Source organism: Rhinatrema bivittatum, chromosome 4 (genome assembly GCF_901001135.1).
Source record: "Rhinatrema bivittatum chromosome 4, aRhiBiv1.1, whole genome shotgun sequence".
Lineage (NCBI taxonomy): Eukaryota > Metazoa > Chordata > Amphibia > Gymnophiona > Rhinatrematidae > Rhinatrema > Rhinatrema bivittatum.
Genome location: NC_042618.1, coordinates 152,670,717 through 152,690,116, shown reverse-complemented (window position 1 = coordinate 152,690,116; position 19,400 = coordinate 152,670,717). Strand labels below are relative to the sequence as shown.

The following is a 19,400-nucleotide window of genomic DNA, read 5'->3' as shown; positions in this document are numbered from 1 at the left end:
AGCAGGCCCTGCGCAATGGAACTCTCTACCTCCAGAACTCCGGAAGGAACCTTGCCCAATCACCTTTAAAAAGAGACTCAAAACTTGGCTATTCGAACAAGCTTTTAATACATAACAATAATCGCCCATCAATCGCCCAAGATTCCCTATTTACTTAGCCAGATTTCAGTTATAGAATATTATTACCTAATCGTAATCATTGTAATTTACTCCCCAGTTCATTGATCCAAGTTATCCTACCTGTTCGATGTAACTGCATTCTTATATGCCTGTTAATTGTTATAATGTAAACCGAAATGATATGTAACTTTGCTACATGAATTTCGGTATATAAAAGTTAAATAAACAAATAAATAAATAAATTTAGGTAGGGGGTTAGGGAAGTTCCCTCCCAGTCCGCTCCTTTATTGGATCGGATAGGGAGAGAACTGGAAAAAAGGCCAATCGTGTCGCTGTAGGTAATTTCATCATTCCCCCCCCCCCCCCGCACGCGAGTTATAGGCCACCTGCACACGCAGATTTTAACATCTACGAAGCATGTGCTCGTGGCCATTGGATTTTATAACATGCGTGCACATGTTATAAAATCAGCGCATCCATGTGCATGCGCCGGGAACCGCACACACATGGACGCGCGTGCACTCCTTTTAAAATTAACCTCTAAATATCTAATGATTCCTGCAGCATAGTAAAGCTGTGGTTCCCTGTACATACCTGGATCAGTCCAGACTCCTGGGTTTTGCCCCCCCTCTAGCAGATGGAGACAGAGCAGTTATCAAAACAAACTCCGCCTATATACATGTTGGTGCCACCTACAGTCCGGCAGTATTCCTCTGTCTCCAGCAGATGGTGGAGGTGCAAAACCTACAGTCTGGGCTGTGTGCTTAGTTTTTTTTTGTGGTTAGTCAGGCTTAGGGGTGTTTTTGTTTTCAGTTTCCGGCTAATCTCAGCTTTAATTTAAAAAAAAAAAAAAAAAGAAGAAGAGGAACTTTGTGGCAGCACAGTGGTCGGTGGCCTCACAAGGGGTCGTGAGGTTCTGAGAGAACCATCCCCCACTGGTCTGAGGTAGCTGCTTCACAGGGTCGAGGGCCCTACTTTGCCTACTTAGCAGCTTGGGTGCGACACCGGGGAGCCCGGTTCACTCCACCCAATGGGATCAGCACCTTGGACCACTGCCGGGCAAGTTTTTTTTAGCTTTAAAAAAAAAAAGTTTTGGTTTTGTTTTTGTTTTCCTCAGCCGCGCCGGCTGTCTCACTCTCTGTCTCAGCATGGCATTATCTGTTTATTTACAGCTTTAATTTAATTTAATTTTCTTTCTGCTTCGTGTGGTAATTTTCTCAGTCATGTCCCGATGCTGCATTCATCAGTTTGCTGCGCAGCGGATCCGCCCGAGTGCATCCTGGGGGGAGGGGGGGGAGGGATCATCGGGAGCCATAACGAGTGAAAAAAATGTTCCGTCTTTCTTGCCAAAAGTGGTTTCCTCCTTTCATGTCAACCAATCATGTCAGCCAATCGGATCCTTTGGCTGGCGACTTGCGGAATCTCGACGTTTGCAGAGCTTTGCTGCATTACCTAGAGGTTACCAATGAGTTTCGTGTGACTGACCATCTTTTTGTGCTGTGGAGCAGTCCTGAATTAAGACAGCAGGCGTCCAAAACTACTATAGCTCGTTGGCTAAAAGAGGCTATTAGTTCGGCCTATCTCCTTCTTGGTAGATCCCTTCCTATGGGTCTGCGTGCCCACTCTACTCGTTCACAAGCAGAGTCTTGGGCAGAGTGTCAGATGGCAGAACCACAGGAGATTTGCAGGGTGGCTATGTGGAAATCCTGGCATACTTTCACGAGACATTACAGATTGGATGTCCAGGCTCTAGTTTCAGGAGGATTTGGAGAGGGAGTACTTTGAGCGGGCCTCTCCAGATCCCATCCCAGGTAAGAAAGCTCTGGTACATCCCAGGAGTCTGGACTGTACAGTGAAAGGAAAATTAGTTTCTTACCGGATCATTTTCGTTTCTGTAGTACCACGGATCAGTCCAGAATCCTGCCCATCACAGACATGGAAGAAAGGGAGAGTCCGCTCGATTCTTATGTATTTTGTTATTTCAGATTGGCAGAGATTTGAATTTTTTGTCCTCAAGTGGTTCTCAAGGTTCAGGTCCCAGGAGGGTTCAGTGGACCAGTTTGTTTCTTTTATTGTATATAGTTATGATAAGGGGAATGGAACAGCTCCCCTATGAGGAAAGACTAAAGAGGTTAGGAGCTTGGAGAAGAGACGGCTGGGGGGGGGATATGATAGAGGTGTTTAAAATCATGAGAGGTCTAGAACGGGTAGATGTGAATCGGTTATTTACTCTTTTGGATAATAGAAGGACTAGGGGCCATTCCATGAAGTTAGCATGTGGCACATTTAAAACTAATCGGAGAAAGTTCTTTTTTACTCAACGCACAATTAAACTCTGGAATTTGTTGCCAGAGGATGTGGTTAGTGCAGTTAGTATAGCTGTGTTTAAAAAAGAATTGGATAAGTTCTTGGAGGAAAAGTCCATTACCTGCTATTAAGTTGACTTAGAAAATAGCCACTGCTATTACTAGCAACGGTAACATGGAATAGACTTAGTTTTTGGGTACTTGCCAGGTTCTTATGGCTTGGATTGGCCATTGTTGGAAACAGGATGCTGGGCTTGATGGACCCTTGGTCTGACCCAGTATGGCATGTTCTTATGTTGGTTTTGAGAGTTCCATTCTGCTTTGACATTGAGTAATACTGCCGAACTATAGGTGGCACCAGCCTATATATAGGCAGAGTTTGTTTTGATAGCTGCTCTGTCTCCATCTGCTAGAGGGGGGGCAAAACCAGGAGTCTGGACTGATCCATGGTACTACAGGAACGAAAATTATCAGGTAAGAAACTAATTTTCCTTTTCTGCCTCTCCCTCCACAGAGGAATTAATCAGTAAATCTTCACTTTACCATTTATTCTTCAACTAGCTAGTGAGTTTAGTGCAATAGGAGTAGAGGCCTAGCAATAAAGGAAAATCCTGGATATGTTTTAGATTTCCTTTAGTCTTTATAATTTTTTATTTAAAAATGTCTAGACCGCCTATCAACATTACTGTTGGGGAGCGTTAGGTAGTGGTCCTGAATCAGGGGAGAGAGTGTGCCCTTGAGCCACGGTATGGCCCCAGAGGACTCTGGAGAAGCGCCGAGGCAGGCAAAGCGTATCCGAGCATGGGTGGACAGGCTGAAGACTCAGAGCATTCTAACCTCTGCCGAACCAGAACGCACCAGAAGAGACCCAGCAAAGCAATGCTGGTCGCTGGGGTAGCCCTCCAGCCAGTTGATAGCCCTTTCGGACCCACTGCCTGGGGACGGCAGGTGCGACAGGTCAGACAGAGGTCGAGGACAGGCGATGACTCTGGAACAAGACAAAACATAGGCACTTGGAGACTTGGACGAGATGAGGCAGGATGAGGTGAGGTACTAGGAGACTTAGGCAGGCACTGCCCCTCAGGGTGCCCTACACAGCCCCCATAGGCTGGTCATGGACTACCCTGTCCCACTGCGTGCCCTACACAACCTGAAGAGGCTGGTCGTGGACCACACGGAGAGCGGGACAAGCACAGGATGAAAGAAGAATCTGGGCAGCACTTGAAGATTGATCCGACCGGAATGGGGCTCCAATGACCAGGACCAGGACTTAGGCTCAGATTCAGACACGGATTCAGGCAAACTCAGGAAGGTCATCTGGAGGTGGAATCTAGCAGCAAGACAAGGCTGGGATATCTGGAGCCAGGAACTAGAGGATCAGGGACATCTGGACACAAAGACTGAAGTACTAGACAACTAGAGACAGGAACCGAAGAACTGGAATATCCGAAGACAGGAACCGGCGAAGACTGGGACATCTGGAGACAGGAACATAAAGGCACGAGACAGACAAGGACGTAGGATCCATCAAGAGACCAGGAACTATGGACGAAGACAAGGGACTCCCATGAAGATCAAGGACCTTGAAGGAGAGACGATGGACCTCAGAAGCCTCCTGGAATGAAGAGATGGAAACCAGGAATCCAAGAGCAAGCAGGCTCCTTGTGAAGGCAACGAGGGACTGGCGAGGAGCCCTTTTATAGGGCTGAAGATAAGATGTTGGCATGATGTCATCAGGCAGTGCCAGGGGGCTTTTCCCACTGTGGGCCCTTTAAATATCAGAGAGGTGCGGCTGTGTGCCTAAGAAGAAGCCAGGGCCGGGACAGCTGTGGTGGCAGCACCCCTGCTGCAGGACAGGGCAGCATGATGGCGGCCTCATGCCACGAAGGCAGGCAATGTCAGCGGTGGTTCCACCCGCCGCGGAGTGAAGGGAGCAGTGGGCACTCCAGCTGCATGGAGGCAGTGGCGTCAGCGGCCTCCAGGCCGCAAGGGAGGAGCAGCAGCAGCGCTTCCACTGCATGGAAAACAGCAGCAATGGTGGTGGCACTCAGGCCGCAAGGAAGAACAGCATCAGGGCTGCAAGGCCGGTGGGACCAGTGAAGGTGAGAAGCTTTTCACAGCTGGGGCCCGCAAGCAGCATCATAACAATTACTAAGCAGTTTACAGCAAGAACATTCATAAAATAGTCAAAATTAAAAAGTAAAAACCAATAAATTAATAAAAGCAACCAAGTAATTAAAACATAAAACATTAAAGGCATAAATAGATATAACAACATGTAAAACATATTAAATTTTAGCTCTGCAGTAATGGAAACAATAATTCCAGAGTTGTCTGCCTTATCAAAGGTTTGAATAATTCTAACAAGGTTTTCACCCTCTTAGGGCAAACACCTACTGAAACAAGTGCACTTTCACCAGTTTCTTGAATTTAAGAAGACATGATTCAGTTTTAATAAATCCTGGCAAGGTGTTCTACCTTACTGGTTCCTGGACACAGAAAATGCGTTCTCGCACTGAATCTAGTCTAACTTGCTTAAATGAAAGAACCCAAAGGAGACTCAGACTTTGATCTGAGATTTCTTTTAGGTTGATACATTTTTAGCACTGCATTAAAAATAAGGTTGCTAATCCTTTTAAACCTTTAAAGACCAGCAATAGGACTTTAAACTCCAATGAAGTTTAGCTAGGACAGGAGTGATGTAATATCTGATCGAAGTGCAGCATTCTGGACCAGCTGCAGAATGCATTACTCGTATGGTAGAATAAGGAAAACCCAAATGCAAAGCGTTTCATTAATCAAATGAAGAAAGCACCAGGGTGGGCATCACATATGGAGTATCATGTAACATGTTCTCACATTATATATGTTGAGTTTGGTGTCCATTTCACCTTATTCTTAAACCTACACAACTTCATGTGTACTGAGGCTTTTGTGCAGAAATCTGCAGAAACTTACTGTTGGTCTAGGGTCATGTGTTTAATTTAATGTAAGTGTTCCCAAATCTGTAACCTTAATTTCATACAAACATACAGTAATTCACAGCAATTCTCTTTTTTCAAAACCAGGAAAGGCCTTGAAGCAGACAGCAAAGACCTTCTTCTCTGCAGAGAATGGAGTGCGGAAAGGAATTCCTAAAGTCATCGTGATTTTCATAGATGGCTGGCCCTCTGATGATATAGAAGAAGCTGGGATTGTGGCTAGAGAATTTGGCATAAATGTATTCATCGTCTCTGTAGCAAAACCCACCCCTGAAGAACTAGGAATGGTACAGGATATTGGCTTTATTGACAAGGTATAGTTTAAAATGGATATCTGTCTAATAGTGTTTTGCTTCCATTTTTGGATGGTATTGCACATATTAAATGTTTTGAAATAAACAAGCTTTCAGTATACAAGCAAGACAAAAGTCTGTGACTGGTGCCAAAGAACAAGGTATCATAGTAGTGACTTAATTTTTCAAAACCTCTTAACAAGCTGTAAAACTATAAGAAAATCCACACATGTGGAAAGAGGGAAAACTAAATCCCACCAGTGAGATAAAAGGTGCCAGACTCAAATCATTAGCTATAATATATCCACTCTTTATTGACCCTCCTTTTATGATGGAGAAATAATTAAGCAAATCCCTTAATCTCATGGCTGGCCTATATCTTTATCCAATCTCTGTGTAGGGTTGTCAGACAAGTTAGGGCTTATTTCTTTGGTTCATAAAAGGGACTTCTCTAGCCTTAGATCTTCCAAAAAGTCACATACTTTAAGTTTAGGTAAGTTAGTGGGTACTTTTTCCTGGGAAAGCAAGAATGAATCATGGTATGTTACTAATAACCCATAGGAATGGGCCAGTAAATGGCTAACATATTATGTGGATTTATATATTTATTTTAAAGATTAGATTTAAAGATATAAGATTAGTTCAAATAATTAGTTTTTAAACAGATTCATGAAGACATGCAAAAGCACTAATGCAAACATTGTATTTTACATACTTTCAGTGGGTGCTAGAATATCAAGGTTATTTGCATACTGAATGAATAATGCCTTGTCTAGTAAAGTGTTTTGAAATTTCATTACAGGAAAGATAGCAATAAATTCTTAGTTTCAAAGAGTAATGAAACTTAGAAGAGTAAAAATTAATTTAATTTCAAAAGACAAGGCCAGAAATATTTACTTCACAAAAGAAAAGGTACAGGGAGATATTAAAATAATAACATAGTAAATTGCATCAGAAAGAGATGAGGCTGGCCCATCCAGTCTGCCCAATTGTGATTTTTCCACTTTGGGTAGATCAGCATATGAATTCCCATACTCAATCCAGCATCAGTTCCCAACACTACCATGTCTTTTACCTCATCTTTCAAGTTATTTCCAACTACTGCCCTTCATATTAGTCTCAAGCATGTCCAGAATATGTTACAGTGCTGGCCTCCAACACCTCCATTGCTAGGCCATTTCAGGCTGGTCATCTTTTTCTATGATTTGTACAAGTCCACTGCTAAATCCAATACTCATGTTCCCTTCCATGTCTTATTACCAAGTTATGCACATATTCATGAGGGCCTTTCAAATAGTCATGTAAAACTGTTCAGGATAGATGCCATTAATTAAACCAGGAGACATAGGTCGATCAAGAATACACTTATTAAAATCATCTAAGGTCATTTGGTACAGTCCAGATTGTAAGGCTCTAGATTAGCACGCCATCATATCAGAGGCAAATTTCATAATAGTATTCAAGACTCAACTATATATATCCCTACCTACCAAACTATGACTGGTCACAGGACTATATTAACAGCAGAATCAAATGTATGTCTTGAAAATGCAGATGAAAAAGAGGGAAACATATCTTTGCAGCATAAACTCTTTGGGGTTAATATATTCAGAAACCAGCCAGCAGCAAAGTCATCTGGGTAAAGTTACTTGGATAACTTTAGCTAGATAAGTTAGTGGGACAAGTTTCCTGCTGAATATACTTGGCTAAAGTTACCTAGATAAAGTTTTATCTGAGTAATATTGCTGTTGGATGGATTACTAAATACTGAGTTAAAAAAATATTTAGACTACTAGCCCTAGCAACCGCTAAGCCCCTCCTCTACCCAAATCCCCAGAAAATAAAAAATGATAGCCAGGAATTCTTCCCCTCCGATCACCAGAAGAAAAAAATGTGTTAGGTCAAGTGTTTCCTTTTCCTTCAATCCCCAAAAGAATAGAAATGTAGAAGGCCATGAGAACTCCCACTCCTGATCCCCAGAACATAAAAATGGGCTGAGCTGGGCTCCTTCTGCCCCACAAACCACACCTCACCCAAACCTCCCATCCGCTAACATCCACAAGGGCCTGCAAAAGCCAGCGGGAAGATGAGAATTTCTTTCCTTCTCTTGCTAGCCTGAATAATAAATGGTACAGCGGAGACCTGAACCGGTATTTAATATTCATATATATACTTCACTATTTGTTAATTGGTTGTCCACTGACCACTGTCAGTGAACGAACCAATCCCTGTTCTTCATCTTCAAGTTATGAATGGGGATTGGTCCGTTCACTGACAGCTGTCAGTGGTGGACCAATCATCAGACAGTGCAATGTATATATGAATATTAAATGCCGGTATAGCTCTTTGCTCTACCCACATTTATTATTCAGATTAGCGGGAGGAGTAAAAAGCCTCTCTCTCTTCTTGCGTTCATGGGCACTTTTGGAGGTGGAATGTGAATTTGGAGGTGGGGAAAAAGGGGAACAGCTGGGACCACTACCATTTTTATGTTATGGGGAGGGTGGGGTCCCTTAGCTTACTACATTTCTATTATCCCAGGGACTGGAGGTGAAGGAGGCCCTTGGCCTACCACATTTTCATTTTTCTAGAGTTCAGAAGGAAAGGGATCCCTATTTATTTATTGGGGGTGGAGGGGAGAACTACTGCTGCTACTCAGCAGCTTGTTTATTTTTTTTGGAAGGGTGGTGTTAAGTTAGCCAACTACCTTTAGTACTGGGTTTTTCCTGACCAGAGTTAGTCAGATAATTTTACCAGCTAATGCTGATATATGGTGCTAGCCATGTAAATTTAAACCATGCCCTGGACTACTCCAACCTTGCCCCCTTTTTTTTTTATCTGGCCAAATTTTATCCGTGTAATGATGTAAGTGATGACATTGCTAAAACATAGCCGTTGAGTGGGAAGTGAAATTCCAAAGTCTGGATAAGTTCCAAACTTAGCTGGACAAACCCTTTTGAATATTGACCTCTTTAGAGCTTATTCATACGGGGGTAGATTTTCAGAAAGCGTGATTTGGCGTACTTTTGTTGGCGCATCAGGCGCAAACAAAAGTACGCTGGATTTTAGTAGATACGCGCGTAGCCGCTAAAATCCTGGATCGGCGCGCGCAAGGCTACCGATTCTGTATAGCCGGCGCGCGCCGAGCCGCGCAGCCTACCTCCGTTCCCTCCGAGGCCGCTCCGAAATCGGAGCGGCCTCGGAGGGAGTTCTCTAACGCCCTCCCCTCACCTTCCCCTCCCTTCCTCTACCTAACCCACCCGCCCGGCCCTGTCTAAACCTCCCTCTTACTTTTGTCGGGGGATTTACGCCTCCCGGAGGGAGACGTAAATTCCCACGGGCCAGCGGGCCGCTAGCGCGCCGGGACGCGACCTGGGGGCGGGTCCAGAGGGCGCGGCCACGCCCCCGGACCGCCCGAGGCCGTAACCACGCGCCTGGGCCCGCCCCCGACACGCCCCGAAAACGCTGCGCGGATCGGGCCCGCCCCCAACACGCCCCAACACGCCCCCCTCTGAAAACCCCGGGACTTACGCGAGTCCCGGGGCTCTGTGCGCACCGGTAGACCTATGTAAAATAGGCGCACTGGCGCGCAGGGCCCTGCTCGCCTAAATCTGCCCGGATTTAGGCAAGCAGGGCTCTTAAAATCCGCCCCACTATCCATATTGCTTCATGTTGGCTGCACATTTCTATTTGCTAAAAGCTGCTGGCTTAACCAATGTGACGGACCAGTGTGGAAATTTTCAGTACCAGCTACAAACAAATGAGAGGTTCAGAAATGCAAAAAAAAAAAAAAGTTTCAGAAAAGGCATACACAATCAAACTATCTAATCTAGATCATCTGCATGAAAAATATCTTTTAATTAATGTATTGTGTATATAGGAGCACATGGCAGCTCTTCATCTGTCATCAACTTTAATTTTCAGTTTTCCTTTTGACTAACAATTTTCTCTGAAATGAATTATTGAAACAGAATTCTTTTGCGTTCCTGCTTGTTTCAAGTTCCAGCTTTCCTAGTCACAGCTCCTATATAGTGTGCATGGACATGCTCATTGCAACATGACCATTTCTAAATTGCAGTGATTGTAAAGTGAGAGGAAATCCTGTTTGGATGAAAAGCATTATATAACAAAGGCAAACTATTACATCGGTTTTGCTCAATAATGGTTAGTCCACAGTAATTACTTGAGTACAGTCACATTTCAAAACTTAATAGAGAATACAATGCTGCTGCCAAGAAGTCACTTTTCTGGTTTTTTTTTTTGTTTTGGAACAGGTGGTTTGCCGAAACAATGGCTTTTTCTCCCATTATATTCCAAATTGGTTTGGTACTACCAAATATGTGAAACCTCTTGTCCAAAAACTATGTTCTCAAGAGCACCTGCTTTGCAGTAAGACTTGCTACAACTCTGTCAACATAGCATTCTTAATCGATGGCTCCAGTAGCATTGGAGACACCAATTTTCACATTATGCTGGACTTCATCGCTAATGTAGCTACAGCCTTTGAGATCTCAGATGTTGGAGCAAAGATTGGAGCTGTGCAGTTCACTTATGATCAACGTGCTGAGTTCAGCTTCAACGATTATAATAAGAAGGAAGATATCCTGGCTGCTTTGCGTCGTATTCGCTACATGAGTGGCGGGACAGCAACTGGGGAAGCTATTTCTTTCACCATTAATAACTTATTCAAAACCCTGAAAGATGGACCCAACAAAAACTTCCTCGTGATTATAACAGATGGTCAGTCCTATGATGATGTCAGAGGTCCTGCCACTACTGCCCACAAAGCAGGTAATTACTACACAATATCCAGAATATGGAAGAGGTTACCCACGCAATGAGAATTAAAAAGGAATGTGTTTTTTTTAATGATGATTTATAGATAATTTGGCTATGAGTGACAAAGTTGCATGCTACTTAGTATCTCTTCCAACCAATACTACTAGATGTTTTGCTCCAAACATTTTTAATATTGCTTTAAAAAGTAGCTAGGCATTACTAATTATTTGATCATAAAGTCAGTTATAGTATATGGATTACTAATGAATTAGTGACAAAAATGGTTTAAGCTTGCTGAAAGAGAAAAAAAAAACCATTGTCACATTAAATAACTAAACTTAAGGCACTCTCTTCGCAAAAAGATATTTTGAGGCCAATATTCAAAACAGCATTTAGCCAAATAAGTACTATTTATCCGGCTAAGCGGCCCTGCTGAATATCTGGCATTGTTTTGAAAATGCAAACTTATATGAATTTTTCTCCCATACAGGAAGGCAGTTTAATTACCTGGGTAAATGGCTTTTGAAAATTGACCTCCCTATTTCAGTCATCCTAAGATTTAAAGGCTCTTGTTCCAGAAGCCCATCAGGCATTTCATAAAGCTGAAGCACTGTCTTAGTACCTACTGATAAATTTGTAACTTTTCATTCTTCAGTGATATACTCAGCACAACCATATACATTTTCCCACCTCTACCATTGTCATCCTGCGCTTACACAATTTTGTATATAACCTGCGTACACACTAATTGTTCCTTTTTACCCCTGTATATAACCTGTGTACACATCAATTGTTCCTTGTACCCCTGTACATAACTTCTCCTTATGTATCCACTCACCATTCCCCCCCCCCTTTCTCCTTTGTCTCGTATACCCCCACCCCTCCCCCTCCTTATTTACTTATTTATTGTATATTACCTTTTAATTATTTACTATGTTACTTCGTTTATGTTACACAATGTTCCATGTAAAGGCTTTGCCTATATATCCTTGGTTGTAAGTTATCTGTAAACCGGCACGATGTGCAAACGGTTGCCGGTATATAAAACAAAATAAATAAAAAAAAAATATATATATATACAATATACATATTTGTGCAATATATCTCAGTCTAACTAGAAAGCTATGAATTTTCACTTTCCAAAGATGTAAATTGTATGCGCCATTTTCAACATTTAATTCTAAGTTTACAAAATCACAAATAGATGTTGCTTGGCACAGCTTGGTATACAATACTTCCATACGATGAGAGGAATACACCCAATAGACTTAAAAATCACTTCTAAATTTAAAGCAATATGCAAAAAGGTTTAGTTTTCATCCAAATAAAGATACCTCCCTACCCATGGACTATTAATTGATCTATACCTTAATTTGTATTTACTAATTAAAATAGTCACACAATGCTTAAAGGGGAAGAACTTAAATATAGATAGTAATTTTGAAATTGCATTGCTTTTAACAGTTGTTTAAAATTAAATGCCATTCCTGCAGTGACATCAGAAACCAAGTTCCCACTCTTACAGTACAACAATAGACCATACAAAGATACATTTTTAAAGTGGATGGCTTCAAAATTGCAACCAGATTGTAGTGAACACAGGGTATGTTTGAGAGGAGGAAGTCCTGGCTAGCAATGTTCAAACATTTTTCAATCCTGAACCCATTCTACAGTAAGCATAAAGATTATTGATATTATTAATCTAAAAAGACTTCTTAAAAGACTAACAAGATGTTCTATATAGAACTAATGCACCTACATTGCGGATCTGTGAACATGCAGGCATATATTTTAAAGAGCAGGTGAGAGATAGAGGGAGCAAGTAGAGAGCAAAAATGGACAGGAAGAGAGATTTAGAAGGGGGGAGCAAAGGGAGGGGGCTGAGAAAAGAAAGAGGGAAGCACAATGTGAGAGAGAAAGCAGAGAAAGGTGAGAGAGGAAAGCAAAGTTCTTCACATGTATCAGGTGTTTTCTGTGGATAGTAAGACGTTTAGTCACACTACTGGGTGACGTCATCCGACAGTGCCAAGTCAGGTACTGATCTCTAAATCTGATCTTCTAGAATTTTCCTGAGCATGCAGGTTGCATTCACGCCAAAAGCCACTGCACAGCCTCACCCATTCTCCCCTGGTCACAATAGGTAGCTGAAAACAAAAGGTGAGAACAGGCAAGGACCAACAAACAACATGCATAAGAACAAAAAAGGACCTTCTGAAGAGGAGAGCGGGAACATGTGACTGAATGTCCTGTTGTCCACAGAAAACACCTGTTATACAGGTGAGCAACTTTGCTTTTTCCATGGACAAACGGGACTACAGTCACACTACTGGGACTCTCCAGTTGAGAATGAACAAAGAGCAGAAGGTCAAGAAACAGAGAGCAGAATAGTCTGCATATAGTCAGAAGGCATGTGACCATATTCCATCATATGGTGGTTACTTCTTTCTTTGTCTTTTGGGGGTTTTTTTTGGACATAGGAAAAGGATACAGTTAGAATGTCATCTGGAGAACAGCGTGACCAAACGCAGAGTCAGTAGAGGATTCTCGATCCAAATAATAGTGAAGGTATGAGGAACAGACCACAAGATCGCTGTGAAAATGTCCAAGAGGCAGCATTATTGAAAGCAGACATGGAGGCCCATGTACGAACCTGATGCATCTTTATGTGGAAGGCACAGGAGTACCCTTGATGGCATAGTAAAAGGAAATGCAGCTGGAAATCTAATGGGAGATAGTCTATTTAAGGACAGGGCCTCCAGAACAATTTAAGTCATAGGAGATGAAAAGTTGAGATATGGTACAAGAGGACTGAGTACAATGCAAGTAAATGCACAGAGTACGGGTGCAGTCCAATATATGCAAACGAGCCACCTCTGGCATCTGATGAGGAGGCATAGAAAAGGATGGTAAGGCAATGGACTAGCTGAAATGAAAAGAGGAAACAATTCTGGGAAGAAACTTTGAATAAGTCTGGAGAAAAACAATCAGGAAAAAGCTGGAGATAGGGCGGATAGATGACTAGAGCCTGCAACTCATGGACCCGATGTGCAGAGTTGACAGTTATCAGAAAAGCCACTTTCCAAGAAAGGAGACTAGGAGAAGTGGAATCCAGAATTTGAATGGATGTCTGCGTGAGACAATAGAATAATGAGAGATCCCACCACCTGCAGCTTCAGATTAAAAAGGCCTTTCATAAACTGAGAAACCAAACTTGATTGAGAGACAGACTTGCCATCCACGAGGCTATGGAAGGCAGAGATGGCTGAGAGGTGAACCTTTACTTAAATGGTTTTAAGACTGGAGACGGATAGGTAAATAGCGCAACAAAAGTGGAACAGAATAGGTTGTAGGGAGAAGTCCGTGATTCGCACACCAGAAAGAAAAATACTTCCACTTGCAAGCATAGGATTTTTGAGTAGAAGGCTGCCAGACTGCAAGCAGAGCCTCCTGGAGATGAGACGGAAACATAAAATCATCCATCAAGGGCCCTGGAGCAGTCAGGCTGTGAGAACCAAGTGTGTTAGAGTGGGATGGATAAGGGAGCCATCCTGTTACGTGAGAAGGTCTTGGCGAGCTGATAGACAGAAAGGCGGACAAATCAATAGGCAAACGAGCCAGGGAAACCACAGATAACAGGGTCAACCTTGTGCAATGAAAATCACTCAAGCTCCGTCATTGTGAATCTTCAGGATCACCTTGGCAATGAGAGGAAAAGGAGGAAACTCATAAAGGAGAACCATTTCCTACTTGATCACTAATGCATCTAATGCCATGCTAGGGGTGTCTTCACTGTGTGAAGAGGTGACGAACCATTTCCGGATGTAGAGACCACTTGTGTGGCTCCAGTTGGAGTCTCAAGGAATTGGCCAGTTGGTTTGAGACACCTGGCAGGTAGATTGCAGAGCACAGGATGTTATGAGGTTAGACCCAAAGCCACAGGCACCAAGCCTCTCAGCAGAGGTATAGGGAATTGGTGCCCCCTTGCTTGTTGACAATAATACATGGCTACTATATTGTCCATTCAGACCTAGATCAACTTGCTGGTTACGCAGGTCTAAAGGCTTGGAAAGCAAGGAATATAGCTTGCAACTCAAGCAGACTGATATGGAGGCAGCATTCTTCCAAGAACCTTGTATGGAGATATGGAGAAGATGAGTGCCCCACTCAAAAGGGACGCATCCGTTGTGAGCATCAGTTGCACATCTAGCATATAAACGGTCTTACCAGAGTGTCCAGCATCCACCAGTGCAATATGGGAAGTAAATGAGGAGGTAGAGGAATCTTGGCATGCAAGGGATGAAGAAACTGAGAGTCTGAAAGTCCAAAGGGAAGCACCTGGAACTGGTAATGGGTATCCTGCAAGGTGAAAACAGAGATAGTGTTAGTGTGAAGGATGGATTGGTATGTGATAAGCATCCTTGAGGTCAAGAGCCGTGAACCAATCCCTTTGCCTCAAAAGTGGGAATATGGTGGGTAGGGTGGTCATCTTGAACTTCTATCACTGCAAGAACAGATTGAGATAACACAGGTCCAAGATGGGTTTGAGATCTTTAAGATCAGTGATCTTGGGGCCAGGAATAATCAAGAATAGAAGCAGATGCTTCACTGATCCAGGGGAACAGGTTCCACTGTGTGGATGAGAAGCAGATGTAACTCCTGCCACAAGAAGGGAAGCTGAGCTGGTGGAATATTGTATGGCATCAGTGGAGACTAGGGTGGTGGTAGACAAAAATCCAGGGAGTACCCACTGGACCCAACACTGAGAAATCATTGGTCAGTTGTAATGCGAGTTCAGGCCTCTGAAAAATGAAGGAGATGACCCCCCATTGGCAGGTTGGGAGGCAGATTCAGAGGCAGAAGATAATAGTCAAAAGGAAAAGTAAAAAGTCATGGGATAGGTGGCGATGTCCTTTCGTGGATTGCAAACTGGCTAAAAGACAGGAAACAGAGAGTAGGATTAAATGGACAATTTTCTCAGTGGAAGGGAGTGGACAGTGGAGTGCCTCAGGGATCTGTATTGAGACCCTTACTTTTCAATATATTTATAAATGATCTGGAAAGAAATACGACAAGTGAGATAATCAAATTTGCAGATGACACAAAATTGTTCAGAGTAGTTAAATCACAAGCAGATTGTGATAAATTGCAGGAAGACCTTGTGAGACTGGAAAATTGGGCATCCAAATGGCAGATGAAATTTAATGTGGATAAGTGCAAGGTGATGCATATAGGGAAAAATAACCCATGCTATAATTACACAATGTTGGGTTCCATATTAGGTGCTACAACCCAAGAAAGAGATCTAGGTGTCATAGTGGATAACACATTGAAATCGTCGGTTCAGTGTGCTGCGGGCAGTCAAAAAAGCAAACAGAATGTTGGGAATTATTAGAAAGGGAATGGTGAATAAAATGAAAAATGTCATAATGCCTCTGTATCGCTCCAAGGTGAGACCGCACCTTGAATACTGTGTACAATTCTGGTCGCCGCATCTCAAAAAAGATATAATTGTGATGGAGAAGGTACAGAGAAGGGCTACCAAAATGATAAGGGGAATGGAACAGCTCCCCTATGAGGAATAAAGAGGTTAGGACTTTTCAGCTTGGAGAAGAGACGACTGAGGGGGGAAGATGATAGAGGTGTTTAAAATCATGAGAGGTCTAGCACGGGTAGATGTGAATCGGTTATTTACTCTTTTGGATAGTAGAAAGACTAGGGGGCACTCCATGAAGTTAGCATGGGGCACATTTAAAACTAATCGGAGAAAGTTCTTTTTTACTCAACGCACAATTAAACTCTGGAATTTGTTGCCAGAGGATGTGGTTAGTGCAGTTAGTATAGCTGTGTTTAAAAAAGGATTGGATAAGTTCTTGGAGGAAAAGTCCATTACCTGCTATTAAGTTCACCTAGAGAATAGCCACTGCCATTAGCAATGGCATTTTTTTATGTTCTTATGTCAAAAACTCGACAATGGAGACAGAGACATCTGCTGAGGTAAATGCTGAGCCATAGGGTCTCTGGTTCACATCCTAGTAGATTGATGTGGATGAGTAGAAGGCTGAGACTGTACAAACTGATGATGATGATGGTGAGGACAATATGAGTAATAAGAGGACTGGAAACACCTCTTGTGTGTTGGCTTGGAGCTGATGCCTAGGAGACTAGGCAGAAGACAAGGAAAGAGAGTGCATGTCTGCAGCCTGATCCTTCAAATGAGTGACTGCATCTTTCACTTGATCCCCAAACAAGTGATCTCCTGAACAAGGGGTATCTGCCAGCATCTCATGTGTATCCTTGTGTAATCCAGAACCCCAGAGCCAGGCCAGACATCTGGTGGAAATAGCCATTGCAGACACCCTGGAGGCAGAGTCAAACACATTGTATGAATATCGGGATGTTTTGTAAAGTCCTGGGCATCAGCCAACAATTGCTGGGCCTCAGGAGAGATAACAGAGGAAAGGTGTTGAGAAATGGCTTCCAATTTATGTAAAAAGATTGTACAGATATTGATCCATCTGAACTTGATGGGCAGCGATGTGTGAGATAATTGTCACAGCCTGGAAAAATTTCTTCCACGTAGCATTAAGGAAGCGAGGGTCTTTCCCAGGTGGGATGGTCGCATGTGAATGAAACCACTTAGCCTTCAGTAAAGCCATCTCCACAATAATGGAATCCGGCGGAATCTGTCTCGTCGAATTGCACCTTATATTTATTATCCACCACTTTTGAGGCTGCCAGCACAGAGTACAGGGATGTCCAGACCTTATGTAGAGGTCCAAGAGGGCATCATGAACAGGGACAATCCAAAAACACTTAGGCAGTTGGAGGAACTGGAACACACCCTCATAAGTTTGCAGGACTTTCTCGCTGCCCAGAAGGCAGAAGCCATTAGTTTCAGACATCTTGATATAAAAAAGTGGAATAAGTATAACCATCCAGGGAAGTAGAACTCCCACTAGTATCCAGTGAAGATGGAGATGATATATCCAGAGAGGATGGAACCTCAGAGTAGACTGATGAGTACGGGGAATCCATGGACTCCTCTGAAGGAGAGAAGGGCCGGTTAGATGCAAACAGTGCAGAAGGGCGATGGGAGGGGTTTGGCAAAACTTGATCCTCTGAGGAACTTTAAAGGACCAACATATCAGACATTACATTTTTAATGAAGGATGCTCATTGAGCTCTAGTATCCGGGTCAGCCAGGTTTGATAGAACAGAGTCACTAGACAAACCAGGAGCAGCTCAATGGAAAAGAGAAGCTTAGAAGCAGCATCATGTAGAGAAGAAGATCTACTTTTGGAAGCCTTAGTGGGTTTCACCACAGCAACCTCCTGGGAGGCTGAAGAATTGTGGCCAGTCGCAACAGCCTGTGGGGAGCTAGGAGGAATGTTTACCTTATCAGCAGTGGCAGAAGTCAGCACCTTATTGGATTTCCTTGCTTCAACATTGGCACCATAGGATTGCATCTTGTCCAGTTTCCACACCTTAGCATCAGCGCATGGGATTGTACCTTATCTGGGTTCTGCACCTTGGTATCAGTTCTATGGGACTGTGCCTTGTCCGGCTTCTGCACCTTAGCATCAGCGCCATTAGACAGCCCACTTTGAGCTTCCATGACTTGGCCTTGGCTGAAACAGGGTTGGCTGGATCAGGACTCCATACCTTTGCATTGGCGCTGTTCTTCAGCTCAGTCAGAATCCATGCCTTGGCATCAGCACTTGATATCAGAATTATAGTGGTCTTTGGTGCCTTTTATGTCCAATTGTAGGCATTCAGTACCATGGCCCTGGTGCCGCTGGCTCCCGCAGAACCATCAACATCATACTAGCTTGATCTACCTGGGCAACAACAAGCTAGTTTGAGAGAACATTGCCCAAATCTCATCTTGGAGTGAGTTTCCTCACTCCGAAGGCCATCAAATCTTCACAAGAGACCACTGTTCTGTTCGTACGTCTCACGTTGAATGTGAAAGTGGCCCCCAACCCCCTACACTCATACCTAATCCCCACCTCGAGTTACTAGGTGAGCCTCTCATAGGGATACAAATACCTGTCTAGGGAAGAGACACTATAGCAAGGCACTCTCTCTCTCTCTCTCTCTCCCCCCCCCCCCCCCCATGTACTGAAATAGGCTGTCTGGACACTTTCGTGCACTGCGATGATTCTTTGGGTGTTTTATCGCGCAGCGGGGAAACTTCGTGTGTCGCAATTTGTGGAAATGTATCCGCGAATCGCGAAAACATCGCGTCATGCGAAGTTTCCCCGCTGCACGAAAAAAGCCTCATTTGCATGGGAAACGCCCCTTAATGCGTTACCAATGCGATATTGGTAAATGAGGCCCTTAATTTTCAGGTCCCGGTATCATTGAGCCTGGTGACACATGCATACACATGCTCAAGTAGAAGAGTCGTGGTCCATGCCAAGGCAAAGTAAGCAGAGGGAGTGTTGGTCCCTGCTAGACATCTTCTTGCAGCATTTGGAACAAAGCTTGAAATAGCAAACGGCCTTCTTAGCACAACCGTCGTCAGACATAAGAGCAGTGGCAAACAACAGAGGAGAGGAGCACCTAAACATTTGCAAAGGCAGACGAACACAGATCGAGGGAGAATGAGCAAGGCTGTGCAGTGGCTTTTAGTGCGAATGCACTGCGCATGCTCAGGAAAGTTCAAGACGATCACCTTGAGAGATCAGTACCCATCTCAGCACCATTGGATAATGTCACCCAATAGTGTGACTGTAGTCCCATTTGTCCACAGAAAGCCAGAGGAAGAAAAGCTGGGAGGGTCAGGGATAACTTATCTGTAAAGTGAGAAGGAGGAGAGACAGAGGCACACACACAGCCACCAACCTTTCTATCTCTGCTAATCTACATTAAGCGTCAGGGTGGGCAGCACTCAAATGTTTATAAGTAGATCGATCAAA

The 19,400-nt window shown here is 43.4% G+C and overlaps 1 protein-coding gene across 2 annotated transcripts in view; it reads left to right on the top strand.

Moving 5' to 3' along the window:
• COCH (cochlin) overlaps window positions 1-19,400 on the top strand; it is a 174,037-nt gene that overhangs the window by 150,453 nt on the left and 4,184 nt on the right. For both annotated transcript variants that reach the window (XM_029598995.1, XM_029598994.1), the window contains exons 10-11: window positions 5,495-5,721; window positions 9,975-10,491. In XM_029598995.1, coding sequence (XP_029454855.1) covers window positions 5,495-5,721; window positions 9,975-10,491 — 744 coding nt within the window. The remainder of the gene's footprint in view (window positions 1-5,494; window positions 5,722-9,974; window positions 10,492-19,400) is intronic.